The sequence below is a fragment of the Paralichthys olivaceus genome, chromosome 17 (genome assembly GCF_024713975.1).
Source record: "Paralichthys olivaceus isolate ysfri-2021 chromosome 17, ASM2471397v2, whole genome shotgun sequence".
Classification (NCBI taxonomy): Eukaryota; Metazoa; Chordata; class Actinopteri; order Pleuronectiformes; family Paralichthyidae; genus Paralichthys; species Paralichthys olivaceus.
In genome coordinates this window covers 21,019,243-21,037,229 of record NC_091109.1, presented here as the reverse complement: position 1 = coordinate 21,037,229, position 17,987 = coordinate 21,019,243, and the positions used below count along the sequence as shown (strand labels likewise).

The 17,987-nt window shown below is 43.3% G+C and overlaps 3 protein-coding genes and 1 long non-coding RNA gene across 19 annotated transcripts in view; 2 read left to right on the top strand and 2 right to left on the bottom strand.

The window, feature by feature from the left end:
• The first annotated feature begins 21 nt into the window (after window positions 1-21).
• On the top strand, window positions 22-5,774 carry mastl (microtubule associated serine/threonine kinase-like). Of its 2 annotated transcripts, XM_069512736.1 has the most exons (13): window positions 22-294; window positions 381-518; window positions 626-765; window positions 871-959; window positions 1,045-1,151; window positions 1,253-1,412; window positions 1,517-1,665; window positions 1,794-2,831; window positions 3,074-3,215; window positions 3,351-3,371; window positions 4,131-4,244; window positions 4,384-4,485; window positions 4,944-5,774. In XM_069512736.1, the coding sequence occupies exons 1-13, from the start codon at window positions 127-129 to the stop codon at window positions 5,099-5,101; spliced, it is 2,526 nt and encodes an 841-aa protein (XP_069368837.1). In that variant the 5' UTR covers window positions 22-126; the 3' UTR covers window positions 5,102-5,774. The 2 variants fall into 2 exon arrangements, with proteins under 2 accessions (XP_069368837.1, XP_019958768.2); XM_020103209.2 differs by lacking the exon at window positions 3,351-3,371 and having other exon boundaries at window positions 24-294.
• Window positions 5,775-6,219: 445 nt separating this feature from the next.
• acbd5a (acyl-CoA binding domain containing 5a) lies at window positions 6,220-12,799 on the bottom strand. 4 transcript variants are annotated; one of them, XM_069512560.1, is made up of 14 exons: window positions 12,662-12,799; window positions 12,198-12,325; window positions 10,970-11,090; window positions 10,318-10,390; window positions 10,093-10,210; window positions 9,968-10,000; window positions 9,452-9,709; window positions 9,158-9,361; window positions 8,805-8,899; window positions 8,502-8,718; window positions 8,178-8,380; window positions 7,766-7,825; window positions 7,527-7,636; window positions 6,220-7,445 (listed from the first exon to the last, which is right to left on the bottom strand). In XM_069512560.1, exons 2-14 carry the CDS (start codon window positions 12,298-12,300, stop codon window positions 7,433-7,435), a joined length of 1,608 nt encoding a protein of 535 aa, XP_069368661.1. In that variant the 5' UTR covers window positions 12,301-12,325; window positions 12,662-12,799; the 3' UTR covers window positions 6,220-7,432. The 4 variants fall into 4 exon arrangements, with proteins under 4 accessions (XP_069368661.1, XP_069368662.1, XP_019958747.2 ...); XM_069512561.1 differs by having other exon boundaries at window positions 12,652-12,775; XM_020103188.2 differs by lacking the exon at window positions 9,968-10,000.
• A 233-nt stretch (window positions 12,800-13,032) lies between these two features.
• Window positions 13,033-17,987, top strand: part of abi1a (abl-interactor 1a) — a 37,709-nt gene continuing 32,754 nt past the window's right edge. For 11 of the 12 annotated variants that reach the window (XM_020103185.2, XM_020103187.2, XM_020103181.2 and 8 more), the window contains exons 1-2: window positions 13,033-13,178; window positions 13,920-14,218. In XM_020103185.2, the coding sequence (XP_019958744.1) occupies window positions 14,102-14,218 (117 nt within the window). In that variant the 5' untranslated portion in view covers window positions 13,033-13,178; window positions 13,920-14,101. Of the gene's footprint in view, window positions 13,179-13,919; window positions 14,219-15,421; window positions 15,562-17,987 lie in introns of those variants that run through there. The other variant, XM_069512558.1, reaches the window with a different exon arrangement.
• On the bottom strand, window positions 13,672-16,631 carry LOC138405262 (uncharacterized). Its single transcript, XR_011238953.1, has 3 exons — window positions 16,422-16,631; window positions 15,270-15,466; window positions 13,672-15,183 (listed from the first exon to the last, which is right to left on the bottom strand). It is a non-coding gene; the product is annotated as an uncharacterized lncRNA (long non-coding RNA).

Sequence of the window (17,987 nt, the reverse complement as noted above, 5' to 3'; positions counted from 1 at the left end):
CAGCCAGAGGACCCCCCCCGCGGACGAAGGGCGGAAATTTTTCAAATTTTCAAAACAAACCGGAGACAGTTGTTTCTGCGATGTGAGTGTCTGTGGAGGACGCACAGCCCGGACACGAGCTGCACGATGGACGCGGGGGAAAAACACGGAACCGGCCGACGTGAGAAAAAGGTGGACGCTCCCAAAGCGCCCTCCATCGAGGACTTCGTGGTTCTGAAGCCCGTCAGCCGCGGAGCCTTCGGGAAAGTCTACCTCGCACGGAAGAAGTGCAATGCGCGGTTATACGCCATTAAGGTGAGCGTGTGTTGGGCCTCCAGCAGAACCGACGCACCGACCGAACCCTGTGCTCTTGTTCCTAACTGTCCGTGATTCCTCCTCAGGTGATGAAGAAAGCGGACATGGTGGATAAAAACATGACGGGCCAGATGAAGGCGGAGAGAGACGCGCTGGCTCTGAGCAAAAGCCCCTTCGTCGTTCACCTGTTTTATTCCCTTCAGACCTCCACCAAGATCTATCTGGTGAAACCCAACGACACAACACAGCCCGAGGAACTTTACTGCTGAACTTTACTGCTGAACCACTTCGACTTCAAGTGATTTAATCTGTATTCCCTCGTTAACTACAGGTGATGGAGTACCTCATTGGTGGAGATGTCAAATCTCTGCTTCACATCTACGGATATTTCGACCAGGACATGGCTGTTAAGTACATTTCCGAGGTGGCTCTGGCTTTAGATTACCTTCACCGACATGGTATCATCCACAGGTACTCTCATTTTATGTTCAATGTTTTTGGGCTCGTAAAATGAGTGTAACACTTACTGATGAGTCTTCTGTTGACATTTATTGTATCTGTCAATTCTCTTTTCAGGGACTTGAAGCCAGAGAATATGCTCATATCCAATGAAGGTCACATCAAACTCACAGACTTTGGTCTCTCTAAAGTCAAGCATGACAGAGGTGTGATGTATAATCATCTTAGATAAATTGTGATCATTGCTGCTACTTATTTGATTAATATTTAAAACTTTTGTCTATATTTCAGAGCTGAGTATTACGGACATCCTAACCACCCCATCATTGGCTAAACCAAAAAAAGATTATTTCCGCACGCCGGGTCAAGTCCTGTCCTTGATCAGCTCCCTTGGATTTGTAAGTTTTTTTTTTTTTTTTAATAAGGTGATGGCCAGTTTACATGCAGTGCGCATTGTTTGTATTGAAAAATAACTCTTTCTTTATCTTTCTAAATTCAGAATACACCTACAGGGGAGGGAAAGCGTCACTGCAGCGCATCTGCTGCGTCCAGTCCCATTTCCTGTGGCAGAGTAAGACACAAGAATAACTCTCTTGGTTCTCCCTTGATGAAGAAAAAAGATCAGATCTTCTCCCCTGCTCAGTACCCTTGGAAGCTGGGTATGTTGAAGTATTACAAACCTTCTGGAATGACTGATGTGTAAACTTCTAAAAAGCTGCATGTCTGATCGAAATTTTCTTTGTATTTGCATAATCTCCATTAGGACCTAACAACAGTGTGTTTAGTCCTCACAATCTGGCAAAAAATCTGACTCCCACGCTCCTGAAGACCAGAAAAAGGTTTGAGACGATGAGTGCAGGCAGCTCCACCGACACTGAAGGTGGCATCAGTCCACTGTGGGAGTTTGAAGAGGTCAGTGATCATGGAGCTTTGACTGTGTAAAATTACCTAATCATCTTATTTTGGGGGTGTCCAACTTTGTTTCCCCAAAACTTTGTTTTTTACTTTAGTATTATTTTACTTTTCCCTCTCTTCTTCAGAAAGAAAATGAACAAACCAGGAGAGGAGCTAAACAGGACTTTGCATCCACAAAACTGAGAACCGTCTTGCTCTCTGCTAAGTCCAGCAACAATCTGCCCAAAAAGTCAAATCCAGACCAACTTGATGAAAAAGGTTCTCATACCAACAAACTGCAGTCGGTTTTTGGTTCCACGGCTCAGGAGGATATTTGTCTTTCAGCAACAGGTGACAGTCAAACTGTGGTTCCCTCGTCTGTGAAGAGAACATTTTCAGATATAGAGAAGAGTCCGGAGCCCTCAGAAATCCAAGCCAAGAAGAGTAACGCAGACTACAGAAGATGCTATGATATTCCAGGAGAGACCACAAGGGTTCACAGCGGCCTGACAGGAACATTTTCCACTTTTCAAATAGGCGACTTCATGGCCTCCACAGAGGGGATTGAGTTATCTGATCAACGAGTCCCAAAGCGCTCCAGTCCCATCGCTGTGGCCAAAACCTTGTTCTGTGAACTGGAAGAGCCGGCAGAGGACTTGTTTGAAGATGGAGCCAAAGACTTGTCGCATTCAAGCTTCACGTCACCACTTTGTGGAAACAACGACATTTGCAGGAGCTTGAGTCTGGACTCTGACGGGTCAATGCACGAAACCTCTCTCACGATGGAGAGCCACTCATCTCTCAAACTGAGCATGTGCTCCAAAATCAGGAACTCGATATTATTTGAGGGTCAAGAGGAAAACCCAGACTCGTCCATCACTGAATCACTTCTGCACACTCCCTCTGCTGTTTCTACCGAAACACTCAAACTCAGTCATTTCAACCAGCTCTCGGATCTCGCCTGCCGTGCGGCGCAGTCTCCCTCGTTCCTCAAGCCTCGAAACGTTGTGGTTTTTCGTAGTTACTGTAGCTCCATCAACCGCTCCAACTTGTCTGGTGTTTCCAGACTTAGTGTTGGGTCTGTGGACGCCATGGACTTGTCCACATCAGCCTCTTATCACTTGGCCTGTGGCTCTGCAACACCAGTGCAGAACAGAGGCAGCTCCAACAGCTCTCACTGTCAGGTACGAACAGATTAAAGTTAGAATTAAGAAGATTCAAATTGAATAGACTCATAGTAACACTACATTTTCTGATTCTTAAAATGTTGTAGGTATTGATTTAACATGGGTAGATTCTGAGGACATAATTGACTCACAAATTATGGTTAAAAGAAAGACAATCAGTAAGATTGTCATTATTAGGTTAATTGATAATGACAAAAATAGTTTTGTTTGTGATCTTTGTGTTTCCTTCTTCTCATCAGACGCCTCAGGCCATGTCAACCTCCCACACCCCCTTCAGGACGCCAAAGAGTGTCCGCAGGGGCGCGCTGCCTGCGGAGGGCGCGCCCATCTTAGGGACCCCTGACTATTTGGCTCCAGAGCTTCTTCTGGGGAAACCACACGGTAAGAGAGGGACACTGTGAAAGGGCAGATATAACAAAGAAACGATTCATTATTATTAGAAAGAGCCACACAGTCTTGTGGTATTGACAGTTAATGCTTTATGTTGTAGCCCTTGTGACAGGCTCTCTCTTTTAGTTTCAGGAAGTGGTCAGTGTGGTAAGTTTGTAATGAAGGTGGCTGTTTTGTTGCAAGCGTCTTAGTTGCATGTTTGGCCCCCGGCTGCTAATACGCTACAGGAAATGAGCTGATTTCCCTGTTTTTCCATCTATTCCTGTTTCTACCTTTTGTTTTGGTGAACAAACTCTGGGCCTGATCTGAGGGAAGGGGACAACGTTTTCAAGTGTTTGGTCACAAAGGCAAAAAAAAAAAAAAAAAAATAAGAAGAGGGTTAACAATCAGCTAACATCACTGGTAACAGGCGGGTAATGAGGTTTTCTGAGGCTGAGATGCTTTTGACTGGGCGGGTTTGGCTGCTCTTGGTTCTGGTGTAATACGTTGTGCTGTGGCTCTGGATTGTCACCTGTCACACCCTGAGGGCAGTGTGCCCTGCCGGTTTTGCTGCTTTTGAATTCATGACCAGTCAAACTGCAACATGAATGATCCTGTTTGGCAGCTTTTAATCGTCTCAACCTGATTAGAGCTGCGGTAGATAATTTGTGGTAGATAATATTCACGGCCAGGCTCCAAGTAGAATTTGTTTCAAAATGTTATCCACCTGTTAAATCCACATGTGAATGAAATGTATTCAGAGTTAAAGTCCAGAAACTGACTCCCTCCACCCAAAAACTAACGCTGACCCTGCTTGTGCCACCGCAGTACTCTTAGTGAACACGTAGTGAACCCTCTAACAGGAATCACAGGGAGAACTGTGGCAGTCAGCAGCTGGATGAAACTTTTTCTTTCCCCCTCACCCAGACTGCATGGTGGACTGGTGGGCGCTGGGCGTGTGCCTCTTCGAGTTCCTCACAGGTGTTCCGCCTTTTAACGACGAGACGCCACAGCTGGTCTTCCAGAATATTCTCAACAGAGGTGGGTTCTCAAGATCGTGATCTTTCACGACGATTAAAACCTCAACCACAAAACAATGAATTTTGATTTGGTGAAGAAATGAGTTCGTTCGCATCCTGACGCTTTTGTTGTATCTTTTACTACCTCGACATAATGTCAGACATCCCGTGGCCCGAGGACGAAGAGGAATTGTCTGAAAATTCAAGAAATGCCATTGAAATACTTCTGATGATGGACATGACGAAACGGGCGGGTCTGAAGGGTGAGGACAACTTTTTAATTCAAAATGCACCTGATTGATTTAGCTTCTCAACCGATTGACAGCCTGGTTCTTTATATGGACGATAGAACCGACTTCAGATCTCTGGATTGACCCTCAGTTATTTTTAATAAAATAAGTTTGAGGCCGAAGCCAGAAAACAGTTTCTGGAATGTTTCTCAAAGATTTTCTGTTATTGATTATATGTAAATGTAGCTGGAGGACAAGGCCGTCTTTCTAATAACAAGTGTTAAAAAAAAATTACACAGGAATTGGTTGAGTAGTTTTTTTGTGTTATCCTATTCAAAAAGAAAGAAGCGTAGACAGAAACAAACTCCTCTGTGAGTTAACAAAGACTTCCTCATCATACTGGCAATTAACCTCTTGATTTATGACAAAACAATAGTTTCAGCTCTTCTCATCAGACAGACGAGAAATGAATTTGTTTTCACATCCACCAGAACTCAAGCGTCACCCCCTGTTTGACGGCCTGGACTGGGACAACCTGCCGAACCAGCCCATGCCTTTCATACCTCAGCCCGAGGACGAGACAGACACCTCGTACTTTGAGGCAAGAAACAACGCTCAGCACATTGCAGTGTCTGGCTTCAGTTTATAGAGATGCCAACACCGCGCGAGGTTTATGAAAACACAAACCCATCATACAATTAAACACCATCTTCATGTGGATTCTGCAAACGTTTTTAAAACATTTTAAATATGTGCAATCACTGGTCATGAGAATCAAATAAAAGCTTAATCTAACGTGTTGTATATTATACACAGCTCTTGAATACGGTTCTTTTAGCATAGTCCAGTTTGCTTTAGCTCACTACAGGCTTCGATTTCTGTGTTGTTATAGTTAATTAAACACAAAATAACTAAGTAAATTAATTGAAATGTCTTCCTGCCTGACGGTGAATTGAACTTTCCGTGCAGATACACTTCATTTGTTCGTTCTGTTCGTTCTGTAACGTTTCCCCTGCTGTCAGTGGACTGGGTGGGCGGGGCCCCTGTATTAAGTTTAGTACTGCTGAAGAGAAACATCTTAATATATTCATGAATAGTGTATTTTATTTGTAAATCTTGTGAATAGCATTTAGTTTTGTTTTAAGACAGGATTCTAACTGCTTTTATGTCACCTGTAATGTTGATGTGATCTCATTCGTCACTGTCCATTTGCCACACTACTGTTTTTTTTTTTTTTTTTTTTAATAAGTTCATTCAGACATTTTTATCTTGTTCACTTTAAGAAAAAAGGAAAATACAAATAAAATGTGTTTGTAACATGATGGACTTTGTTTCTTCTTCTGGAAAATAACTAAACCGGACAATTCTTAAAATCTCAGGTGTTATGATTGGTGTTGTTTTTCGTGCCCAACTTAATTCCAACTCATTACCACAGGTTCTACACTTTCTTTTGTGTGTTGTCTGGAAACTCTGGTCTTTATTTGTGAAGAACGTAATTTGGAACCATCTGTTATTTTTAGGATGATGGGAAAGAAACCTTGAAGAAGAAACAGGTCAAAGGTTTAAAAAACATTTGCAGATGATTCCTAAGATGTCGTTATCAAACCTTTACGAGGAAACGTAAGTCAGGCTTTATATTGTAGTTTAACCATATATTTTTAAAATTAGATTTTATTATAATGAATATGTAGAGCTTGAATTAATTATTTACTGTTGAGACATTAAAGTCTCGTCAATTGACAGTTTCAGAGAATCAGGACAAACTCAAACACTTTATGAAAACTTTATTTTAGGCTTGTTAGATGATCACATGCAGACACCGCTCTATCCACAGGCAGAGAGGGTGAGGAAGCCTTCGCACATTTCAGTAGAAAGTTAAACTTACTTTTATTAAAACACAGAGGCTCTGCAGACTGATGCTGCTGCAGATTCAAACCTTTGTAAATATGATATTATATTCTATGTTAATAATACACAGGGATGCAATCAAAATATTGCATTTGAATCATTTTAACTGTACAGCTATAGTATACAATTTGTACAGATCTTAATGCTTTGCTTCAACTCGATAAATCTTTCCACAATATTCATACAAACACATCACACATTTAAATTAGACAACAGACAGAACATGGCGGCATGAACAACACGGACAGTGACAAGTGTTAATAATCAGATATCTGGGCTCAGGGCTCACTAGGTAGTTTGATTAAAGTTAATTTGGTCCGGAAATACAAACAGACAATATGAGAATGTCTAAAATCATAATGCCACCGATGAATGTACCTGTGATGTTGAGGCACTTTTTCTATTTGGAAACAGATTGATATGCTGAAGGACGGGTGATGAAAACCACATGTAGCGTTCACTTTAAACATAAACCCACGCGGCGGGAATCTGGCCAGCGACGCCTTCTCTTCTTCTATCATTTGTCTAGAGGCAATAAATAACTTGTTCTCACAATTAAAAAGAATCTCACACATCAATATATTATTACATTCAATCCTCCCTTCTAAACTACAGTTATATTATAGCAGCATTTCCTGGGCAACTAATAAAAGTGAACAGTTAAAACGTATTTCACCACACCAAGCGCTATGCTCACAACAGCACAAAGTATCAGGCCTCTCTTTGTGCAGCAAAGCCTTGAGTTACGGGAATAACGGAGAAGCTGCTGCAGTTGGTGTCCGGACACGCAGACAATATCCCGACTGTGCCATCGTCCCTCGCGACACAAACCGTTTCTTTTACTTACAGAGAAAGAGATTCTAGTACGAGTGGCGTCAGGTTGTATGATCAAAGGCTCAGAGGCCGCACATTCACGTTTCATTTTCTTCCACTTCCACAGTGCAACTCACTCGAGAGACATCTTCCTCCCACTCGTTACTCTAGGTGCATTCTTCATAGTGCAAAAGCAAATTACTGTGCTGTGGGTCGAAGCAGGGGGGGGGGGGGGCGGGCGGTTTCCATGGAGGCAGCTTCAGTTGATTCGTCTGTTAAAGAAGAAAAACAAGGAGTTGATTGTGTGTTCGATTTCGTGGTCGTGTTTTTTATATTATTCTGTAGAATGTTACCTTCTCCTCCTCTGCAGGAAGAGGCGGATGAGCCACTGCACCACAAACGGCCAAATCACAGCGAAGGCCAAACTGGTTGGAGAAATGTCAAAAGGCCACCAGGATGGCTTCTGGGTAAAAAAAAAAGAAGAGAAAAGAATAAACATTATCTCAATGAAACTATCTCATCGAAGTTTTAATGAGTTAATGCTGGTGATCATTAAACATTAAGTTAGCCGAGGACATGACATGCAGTTTACCTGACTCCTCTTGTTCACTGGGGATGATGGGTAAGTTGGAGACAGAGCCACTGATCGCGCCTGAAGAAAGAAAAGAAAAAGGACATTTTATCAAGGTTTGTGAAAAAGCACAACATCAACATCAGAGCTTCAGTGGTAATCAGTCGTCTGAGCGTTGTACAGGAAGACAAAGTGCATTTTCCTTATCTGCCCTCGTCTACACAGCGACAACAACTCAACTGAGCCGGATCTGTTAATTTGTTACTTCGTTTATTCTCTTGACTGTGTGTTGTTAAACAGTAACATCTCAGATTCAAACATGACAGATCGAAAATCAAGGTTGCTGACGTGGGTTTTCTGAAGCAGCTTCGAGACAAAAGAAATGTGTTTTTCGACGTCTTTTGCTGATGGTGTGATGACACATCGTCCTGACCTGACTGGCAGATAGAGCCTCCAGCGTGTGGAGCCTCTCCAGGACGCTCTGCATGTCCTCCTGCAGTCTGGCCAGCGCCACGACGATCTGCTCATTCAGGTTCACTCCAGGTGTTCCTGCTCCTCCCCAGCGGCCCCGGTCCCCATCTCCACCACTGTGCGTGGGCATCAGAGCTCCAGAGCTGCGGCGTGGAGACCTGGAGCCTAACAACCAAAGAGAAGATTTATCATTCATATATTTGTAAACATCATTTACAAAAAGATATTTCTAATGCATTTCATACATTGTCGCAGTCGCCTCTGAAATTATTTAGATTTTCCGTACCCTGTCCTCCTCTGACCACTGAACTGTCTGACATGTCTGAATCCAGTTTCTGTCCCTGTGACATCGTCCCACCGGGTTCTCCGTCCTCTCCTCCACATCTGATGGCCTTTGGTGGTCCCTGAGAATCCTCCTGGACTCCCTGTGCTGCCTCCAGCGGCTGCAGCGCATGTGTCTCCTCTTGATCCAGGTCATCCAGAGAGTGGTTATGGTCGGGGTTCTGGAGAAGATGCACATTCAATGTATTAATTTACTATCGAAACATGAAGGATCTATATCTGTGGGTTTTTTTCTTGGGTTACTTGCCTCTTCTTGGCCAAACTGATCCACAGAGTCGCAGTAGACTTCACTGTCTGAGTCACTGGCCACGTGATGGGGACCAGACACGTCGGCTCTGGGATCTGAGACGAGCACAAAGGGACAGGAAACGGGAACAAAAAGCTCAGAGTCTCTCTGCATTGTACTGTGAATCAAACCTTCAGTAATTAACAGGGTCACATGGGGCTGAAAGCAGCGTTCACAATTCAGGATTAATTTACTCCATTGAAACCTCAGCAGGTGATGTGAGCGAAGATTTAGTGTCACATGATGCACACGTGGACAAACAGAGTCCAAACAGAACGGGACCATTTCGAAAAGCACAGCGAAGTTTTTCTTACCTGCATGGTGACCGTTGAGCAGAGGCTCGCTGGCTGGAGCCCCTGGGGAGTGGACACCGTTCAGAGCGACCTTGGGATGACTCCCATTGGTCAGATGGGCGACTCCGTTCGCCACTTTACCATTTGACAGCGGCGCCTTGTGTCTCCTGGCTGAACTCTTCTTCTTTGGCTGAGAAGCTGCTGGATTTTTGTCTGAAATAAAATCTGACACACGCCGACCCGCAAAGTCAGAGTTAAAGATTTAATCCTGACACACTTTGAAACTAGGTTGTTTTTAAAAAATAACTTTATTACCTTTTCTAACCTCCCTTATTCCTTCCTCCTCCTCCTCATCATCATCGTCGTCATCCTCCTCCTCCTCCTCCTCCTCATCATCATCATCATCATCCTCATCCTCATCCTCCTCCTGTTCTTCTTCCTCGGCCCTCTCCTTCACCTGCTTTGGTTTGAGCCTGGCAGGCCGAGTCTCCAGAGTGCCGTTCATTTCCATGGTTCTGACGATGCTCTTTGCGAAGCTCTTCGATGGCATTGAATTCAGCATCGTACCAATCCCTGCGCAACACAAGGGAACTTTTTACGAGGCTGAAAAACTAGAGGACAATAACCCTTCAAATTAAAGCAACCTGTTCAGAGGTGACATGAGGTTAAGGAACCACAGATTGAAAGTCAAACAAGCTGATGCTGAACAGTACTGCTGACTACAAATGGGTAACATGACTGCAAATAAGCACTAAAAGCATCTGAGCTACAACATCACGTGTACTAAAACTAAACCACCAGACTGGAGCACTGTCAGAGTCGTGTACTTGCCTTCCAGCTGCCTAGCAAACAGTGTCAAACGGGCTGAGCATATGACAGGAGGCAAATTAAAAAAAGATTAAGCACCACTTGCTGTCACAGAAATCGCAGACAAAGTGAACGAGAGAAGATCATACCTGTGCTCAGGTCTGAAATCTGCGTGATCTTTTTCTTCTCTTCAACCAGCTCGTAGAACGGACCGAGGACACGGAGGAGCTCCTCCACCTCGTCTGTCATGGGCATGCCCTCCAGGATCTACCCATCCAACACAGAAACAAAATGAAGAAAGGTTTAACTTTAAGATCATGTCAACAGTGTAAAATAAAATTAGATTGTCTATAAGAGAAAGTTGGAAAACAAACCAGTTTCATTTCATCGACATAGGCGACCATTGCTTCCTCTTTTGACATATTTCCAAGAGAATCCCAAGCGTCCCTGTTTAATGAAAATACAAATTATTATTATCAAAGAGATTTTCACCCTGAAAATAAAAGTCCTGCTTGGTGCAAAGTCTGTTTCAATTTGAATTTGTTTTGTGCCAGTTTTCCACTTTGTAAACAAGGTCAGGTTATTTTTGGAAAGCGTGCCAGTTGTTAACTGTGGGTCAAAGAGTTCACAGACGAGAATAGAGCTCTGCCCAACAGATTGGACACTTCTCTTGTAAAGTTGCAAAAAAACAAAACAATGATAGCATGAGGAAAACCACCCAGCCTTGTGGGTGCAAGGTCGCATTCCAAGTATGTCAAAGAGTCCAAAGATCAACAAACACGACCTGAGCCTGAATATGTGGAGGATTGCCAGGTCAGAAAACCCAGCGGAGGGGGTCTCTGTCGTGTTGTGCACAGGGAGGTCAAAGTGGGTAAAAAGCCAAATGTTACGCAACGTGCACAAGGCGAAATCTCCAGAATTTGATCCATGACTGTGCAACTTGTGCACATCATCTCGCTCTTAAGGGAAAACTATTATTCAACGTGACACCATGAAAAAAAAAGAAGCACATTGACTGATTGATACCATTTTGCTTTGCCAACCGCGTCCCAGAAGCCAGGCCGGGGTGTACTGCACACGCCCACGGTTGCTTGTTTATAATAACTGTAGAACTTCAGCATCATGTCATTAGACGGCTGGAAGGGACCTGAAAAACAGGAATTTCAGTTATAAACGGCAACATGTGCAACATAATCAATCTCTTACATGCCTGTCAAGCTTCTAGGGGAATGCTATGCTGATGCATTGAGTTGCAGACTGCTGGAAGAAAGTGTCTGCACGCTACGCTGAGAGTTAAGTGGATTAAACCTTTTAAATCGCAGGAGATCTCAGGCACACCAAGCTGTTGCTCTGCACCTGACTACAGTCAGAAACCATGCGTTTCAATTCCGGGTTGAACTTGTTAAACTGGCCTGAGGGCGTGTGGTGTAAACTTTGTTTATTTATTTTCATTTATGAATCTATTGCCTTATTTATATTTATGTTCTCCTGTCTACCTCGCTCTGAGCTGCCTGCTGCTGTAACAACTGGATGTCCCACGTGTTTGAATCAATAAAGTTTTATCTTATCCATGTTATTTTATAAAACCTATTTTGGTAAGAATAACTGGAAGTGCACTTTGAGAGCACAGAGCTCCTCTTGAGTTACCGCCACACGTCATCATGTTAAAGGGAGTTAAGAAAAATCCCTGATCTGCATGTTTACCCGGATCCTCTTCAAAATTTCAGTTCAGTAATATTTGTGCTGAGAAACAGACAAACAGCAAAATCAACACAACATAACCTGCTTTACAGAGGGGATTACTTAAGCCTGAAGAGAAACGAGTCAGAGTTCAATAAATGTGTCTAAATAAACTGAGAACTGTTCATTCAGTCACACACATTTTGTTATTAGTATTATAAAAAGCTTTTTTGTGATGCTGCTTTTACACTTTGCCATGTCCGTGTTGTTCAATAATAAACTTGTCTTTTAACTAGTTTCTATTATATATTATTAGACACATGATGAATAAGTTGTGCACTCAGAGTAAATATCCAACTTTCTCAAGTGTTATGATAGAAAAACACAATCCTTCTTTGTATGTGCAACAAATGAATCCTGTCATCGTCTGTGTGCAGGAACAAGAATCTCACTGCAGGTGAAAATCAAAGTAGGTCAGAGGAATAGAATCGTGTTGTTGTGATCGTAGGTGACGGACGATAATAAACAGAGATCGGTGGTGGAGGAGATGAACCGCTGCCGTCTTGGCACTCACCATCCGGGGGTAAACTCTTGATCACTCTCACGGCGGCTTCGAACCTCCGCAGGATCAGACGCGGCTCATCCTCCAGCTCCATCCTGGCGGTCCGCACCTCCATCGAGACGCCCGGAGTCAAAACAAACCTGGACACGGAAGACAAGTGACAACACACGCTAACACATGCTAACGGCTGACTTAGCCTCCGTGCTAGCTCCAGGTGGGGAATTTAAACCACACTTTTCTCAACGATTAGCTCAAGTGGTAGATTAGCTCCAGCGTGTTGTCAGCGCCGGTGGGAGGAGGAGGAGGAGGGAGGAGGAAGGAGGAGGAGGAGGAGCAGGAGGAGGAATCTGGGTTTTAATCTGGGACATGAACCTTAATGCGACACAGCTCCGGCTACATCGACATTTATCTTCACCTTCGTGGTTTTTCTAAACACGCGTGGACGGACAAGGCCTCAAAGACACACCGGCGCTCACCGTGATGTTCCCCGGGATCAGTTCGTCGGGAGGCGGCCTGCGTCCAACCCGCGACCAGACGCCATCAACAGGAGTGCAGCCAGGCTCCGGTGGAGGCTGGGGCTTGTAGTTTCCCACCCCCCTGCGGGGAATTCCACGACTTTCCTACAACACCCACAAGCCTCCGCTTCCGGCGGAGAGATGCAGTTTCGGGTCGACGCGAAGTTGAGAGAAAGACTCGCGAAGGAAACAAAGAAGAAAATGTCGAGTTGTGTTTGAGATGTTTTGTTTTTGTTTCCGCCGATTTAAAACGATCGTTGTGCGCCATGCTAACTGGGTACGAGTAGCACTACATGTCCCGGCATGCTCTACTCTGCTTTCAAGTTAGAACCGTGATAGGCGGGAGAGGCAGAAGAGCGAGAGGTCTCACTCTGTTTTTTTCCCTGCCAGATTTGATGAGATGAGCTGGATCATTTTATTTATTGATAAATTAACTTGAGTTAAAAGTTCAAGGAGAGTTTTCTCTCTTCTAAAAAGAGTGAGTAACATTATGAGTTCTATGAAACTTCTTTTTCATGAGATTATAACTTCATTCTTGAAATGTGATGACTTTTGTTTTTCCTTTTCCACATCATTACATCATGTTTTTATTATAGTAATACAAAAGCTTTATTCTCATTTATTTACAGCTTCATTCTTGTGATATTATCCTTTCTCTTTTTTCCTAAATTAAAACGTTTGTCTTTTTGTTTCACGACTATCTTCCTCATTCAATTACGACGTTATTCTTGTTATATTGTAACTTCATTCCTGTAATGCTTTAACCTTTGCTCATTAAATTATAAACGTGATCCTGTAATATCTTTTACTTTCTTCTCATTTCATTACAACTTCATTCTTCTATTACAACTTTTGTCTTTTAATGTTATCACTTTCTTCCTCATTAGACTATTATTCATTAATCTGGTAATATTAAAACCTTTCTGAATTTATTCTTCTCAATGAAAACTTTTTTCTAACGATGTTACAAATTTACTCTTGTACCATTACAACTTTATTACAGTCATGTCAGAGTTTCCTCTTTTACAATATGACCATAATACTCTGTTACAGTCTGAGATATTAGCATCAATAGAAATAAAACAGAAATATAACAGTGTAACGTCGTCTGCTTAGTGTTAACCACAATACAATAAACATATAAATGAATGTTCGGAAAATATATAAGATATAAAACACAACAACAAAGCAAAAATGTCTCCTGATATTCGGTTTGCAGGTTGAGACGCGGTCCCGCGTGTCGCAGTGACTCCTCCCCACGAACACACACGATCTCCGGTGTGAGCTCACACAGGAAGAGGAGCAGCGGGATCGAGGCTCAGATCCGCGGAGCTGGAGGCGGCTTCAGTCCGAGGAGGCAGCGGGAACACAGGCTCTGCTGCGGGGGGAAGACATGTAAAGATGGCAGAGCTACAAATGCTGTTAGAGGAGGAGATCCCCGCCGGGAAACGGGCGCTGGTGGAGAGTTACCAGAACCTCACCAGGGTCGCGGACTACTGCGAGAACAACTATGTCCAGGTACGTGAGCGCTGTGCCGGGCTGCTGCTCCTCCCTCAGCCGCCTTTTGTCGCCCCGAGCTCGGGTTGAGTGGTTGTGTGGGGGCAGGAAATGTGGATAAAGGAACCGGGGGAGTCGCCTGTTCCGCCCGGAGCTGGGACACACACACACACACACGCACACACACACCAGCCCGGTGCCGGAGCTCTCTCCACCGCGGTACATCCACGCACCCCGGGGTGTGTTGATCACATTTATCCGCTCACACATCGGGTGTGTCTACTTTTTTTTTTTAAATTATTTTTATTATCATGATGTTTTCCAAGAGCGAGGCCTGAGTGTGTTTTAACGGGAGGTCAGTGAACACATCTCAGCTGCTGGACAACAATAAAAGAAAAACAAGTCAACAATTAAAAGTAGTGAATCATCCAAACGTCCCAATGTAACAGTGTTTTATCACCTCCCATTGAACTCAAGCATTTAATATATATATATATACAGAACTGGATTATTCCCCTTGTGGGGCACTGCAGGAATATTCCACTGAGCTGCATTATAACCACTCAATGCATGGGCCAAAAATGCCAGTGCATGACTTTTACACTTTAATTTAACCATTAAACACTAAAAAAACGCCACTTTAACACGTAATATCTGCAGGGGAATGAGAGGAAAGCAGCTTTTCTAAAATAACTTTATACATAAATGAGCGTATTCAGTTGTGTTTGCAGGCTGTGAGACAGAGAGAGGAATGCAAATCCATTGTTAGTTGGAGGTATTGATTTTCTTTTTCCTCTCCTCCTCTTCATGTTCTTCGTGTGTGCTGGACTATATGGTCCATGGTTCAGTCTCTTGAGTGTTTTTAAACCTCGCTCTCGTGTAAATGTGGCCCACGAAGAACCGATCATCACAGTGCAACTTCACAGCACAGCCTGAAGACCACACTGTTTGAATTTCAGCACAGTGACGTCTGCGGGGAGCCGCTCCTTAACCAGAAAAAGGGACAAATTAAGTGACAGACAAACAGCGGCGGTGAGAAAACATTTCTTCTCTCAGCAGGAAGTCGACCCACCGTATCAGCTGCAGAGGGTGTGTCCGTTCCAGCTGTACTCCCACAGGACTCCCTGTAATTTTTGTTTTCTTCCTTTCGTCCTGCGATGATCTGGCATCGTGAGGCCTCGGCTCCTGAAGCTTTGTGCCAGCTACAGCCCACACGTGCACACCAGGACAGAGTTTAACCGTCTCTGACCCGTTGAAACTTCTCTCCAGCTGTAACATGAGATAGAAACTGGTTTCCTACGGCTTCGTATCAAACGTAAACATGAAGTGAAATGTGAGAATCGGGCTGGAAGCTGCCACTGAACGTCAGACATCAGTTTGTTCTTGAATTAACTCATCGTTTTCCTGACTTTATTCTATTTCATTGAGACTTGGTCACTGGAACTAATAAACCGGATCATATCTAATTTCTTGTTGCCCATATTTTCCAGTTTTTTTTAAAGGGATGGATACAGGATGTAAATATTGACAATAAAAACGAGTATTGAAACAGTGATGCCCGGTCAGATTTGTCGTTTCATCTTGTAAAAACTTCCTCTTGACTTGTAGTTCCAGACTTGAATCTTAATTTTTAGACTTTAAAGTACTCGTACACCTGCTTTTATTTAGAGAACATGATATAGCTCTTTGACTTTTTGTGGTCTAAAGAAAATTGTCAGTATTCCTCCAGTGCTGCTGCATGTTGGCATCAGCTGCCACGTCCGATTTGTTGTCCTGGATTTTTTTTGATTTACTCTTGAGTCAGATTATTTCACATTTGCTGTGATTTTCATGCAGTTGTGGATAAAGAGCACAGTGTTGATGGATGCTGTTGACAAGTCATGTGGAGAACTTGATTTAAAGTTTGTTCTAACTTTATTTAAATCCTGTGATACGTTCCGTTTCATGTGTCTGACGTGTTTGTGAGTCTGTCCTGGTGTTGTTGCCGAGCACTTTGTTTAAGGCACTGACGCGAAACAAAAAAAAAGAAGCAGGATTTGAGGCTTTTCGTACGTTAGCTCCGTGTGAAGTGGGAGTCAGACATCGGTGCACTCTTTCATAAGCCCTCTCTCTGTTTGCTGCAGATATTCAGTGTCTCTAGGAAACTCACACACACACATGAAAACTGTGCGCTCCCGCCCGAACCTTTCACATATCAACATGTCTCAGCTCGTATCAGCCCAACCTTTCTGCACGCCTTCACATTTCCATCCCTGCTCTCTCTCTCTCTCTCTCTGTGTTCTTGTAAGGGAGCCTCAGTGTGCGCTGTAGTGCAGCTCAGCAGGCAGAAGCAGATGGTGAAAGCTCTGTTCAACCAAGGACACGTCACTTTCTCAACTCGATAGTGACTTTGGTTCATGCCTGTGTGTGTCTGTGGTGTATATGACACACTGACAGGTCAGAGTTATGTTTCCTGTTTGCTCTGCTGACTCCAAAGTTTGGCCCCCCCTCCTCTCCGTGTGGCAGGAAGCAGCTTAATAATAGACCCCTCCACCCCTCCAAAAGAAAACAGCCTCTCACATTAAGACACAGTCTATTCGGATTAATATCAGATATCAATATAGTTTGGAATTTATTCTGCTCACATTTATTTTACATTTCATTGCCCCTGAGAAGCCTGTTTTTCTTAAACCTGTGTGACAAGGGCACACGTCCTGTATGCAAAGTGGGCCACCTGGCCATGTTGGCAGGACACACTGATGTCTGCTTCCCGAACGAGCTGCTCGTGGCTCTGCTGAATTATACCTTCACTCAGGTGTTACTGTTGGGTTTAGCTTTTGTTGAAGGACTCTCCCCTGTCCAATCAATTATTAATATCAATGATAATTTACTATAAAGTTATTATAATAATAATAATGTTATAATTGACAAAAGCAAAGCAGCAAATCCTCGCATGTTAACTGACTTTTAACTTCATTTCTTGATTTAGTTAATTAATACAATTTTATTTCCAATTAATCGATTAATGAACCATTTCTGTCTGAACCAGAATACTGTCCGTAGTGCGACAAGGTTTTTGTAAACACAAAAAAGGAGCAGTTCATCATCATTCCACTACCAGAGAAGTGATAATGCATATTACTGTGGGATTTTAACATGCGCTCTAAATGGTGTCTGAAACAGGTAGTTTGACTGAAAGCTAATGTTTTTACACTGATATTTATACATTTTGAATGAAATCTGGTGTCTCTGACCGTAAACAGACACGGGAATAGGGAAACAAAAGTGAGATGTGGTAAATCAAGATGTCCTAAGTGTTGTAAGCTCCAGACATGTGACAGGACGCACACTGGTACTTTTTCTATTTCGAATGGAAAAGTCCAAGCTGCCCCTAAATTAGCTGTTTTGAAATGTTGGCTGTTGTAATCACAGAGTGTGTTTAAAGATGGGCGACATGGCAGCAACAAAAAGGGAAGTCAAAACATCTCGCCCACTCCCTGGTGGCTGGCTCCAGGATAGGTAAACCCCGCCTTCTCCATGTTAGCATATTGGACATGAAGCACAATAATTACATGACTTCTTTGTCAGAGGGCAGTGCCCATATTCCAGGATAGTTTGGCTCAATGTTTGTACAGTGGAGACATGTCGTCCATCTCTATTGTAATCCATGCAGGAGTTTGACATAGAGAGAGGGATGTGCTCTTCATAGTTCTGGTTGTTTAACCTTCCTGTACCTGCCCGAAGCTGTTTTATTACTCATGTGAACATTTCCTCTAGAAGAAAGCCAACTTCACCTCTCTTTCTCTTTCTC

Coding starts and splice junctions, on each gene's coding strand:
- mastl (XM_069512736.1), top strand. CDS start 127: ATGGACGCGGGGGAAAAACACGGAACCGGCCGACGTGAGAAAAAGGTG. Junction 519..625: donor CCTCCACCAAGATCTATCTG/GTGAAACCCAAC, acceptor CGTTAACTACAG/GTGATGGAGTACCTCATTGG. Junction 4,245..4,383: donor CCAGAATATTCTCAACAGAG/GTGGGTTCTCAA, acceptor ACATAATGTCAG/ACATCCCGTGGCCCGAGGAC.
- acbd5a (XM_069512560.1), bottom strand. CDS start 12,300: ATGGAGGTGCGGACCGCCAGGATGGAGCTGGAGGATGAGCCGCGTCTG. Junction 10,211..10,317: donor ATGTCGATGAAATGAAACTG/GTTTGTTTTCCA, acceptor TTGGATGGGTAG/ATCCTGGAGGGCATGCCCAT. Junction 8,900..9,157: donor GCTCAACGGTCACCATGCAG/GTAAGAAAAACT, acceptor TGCTCGTCTCAG/ATCCCAGAGCCGACGTGTCT.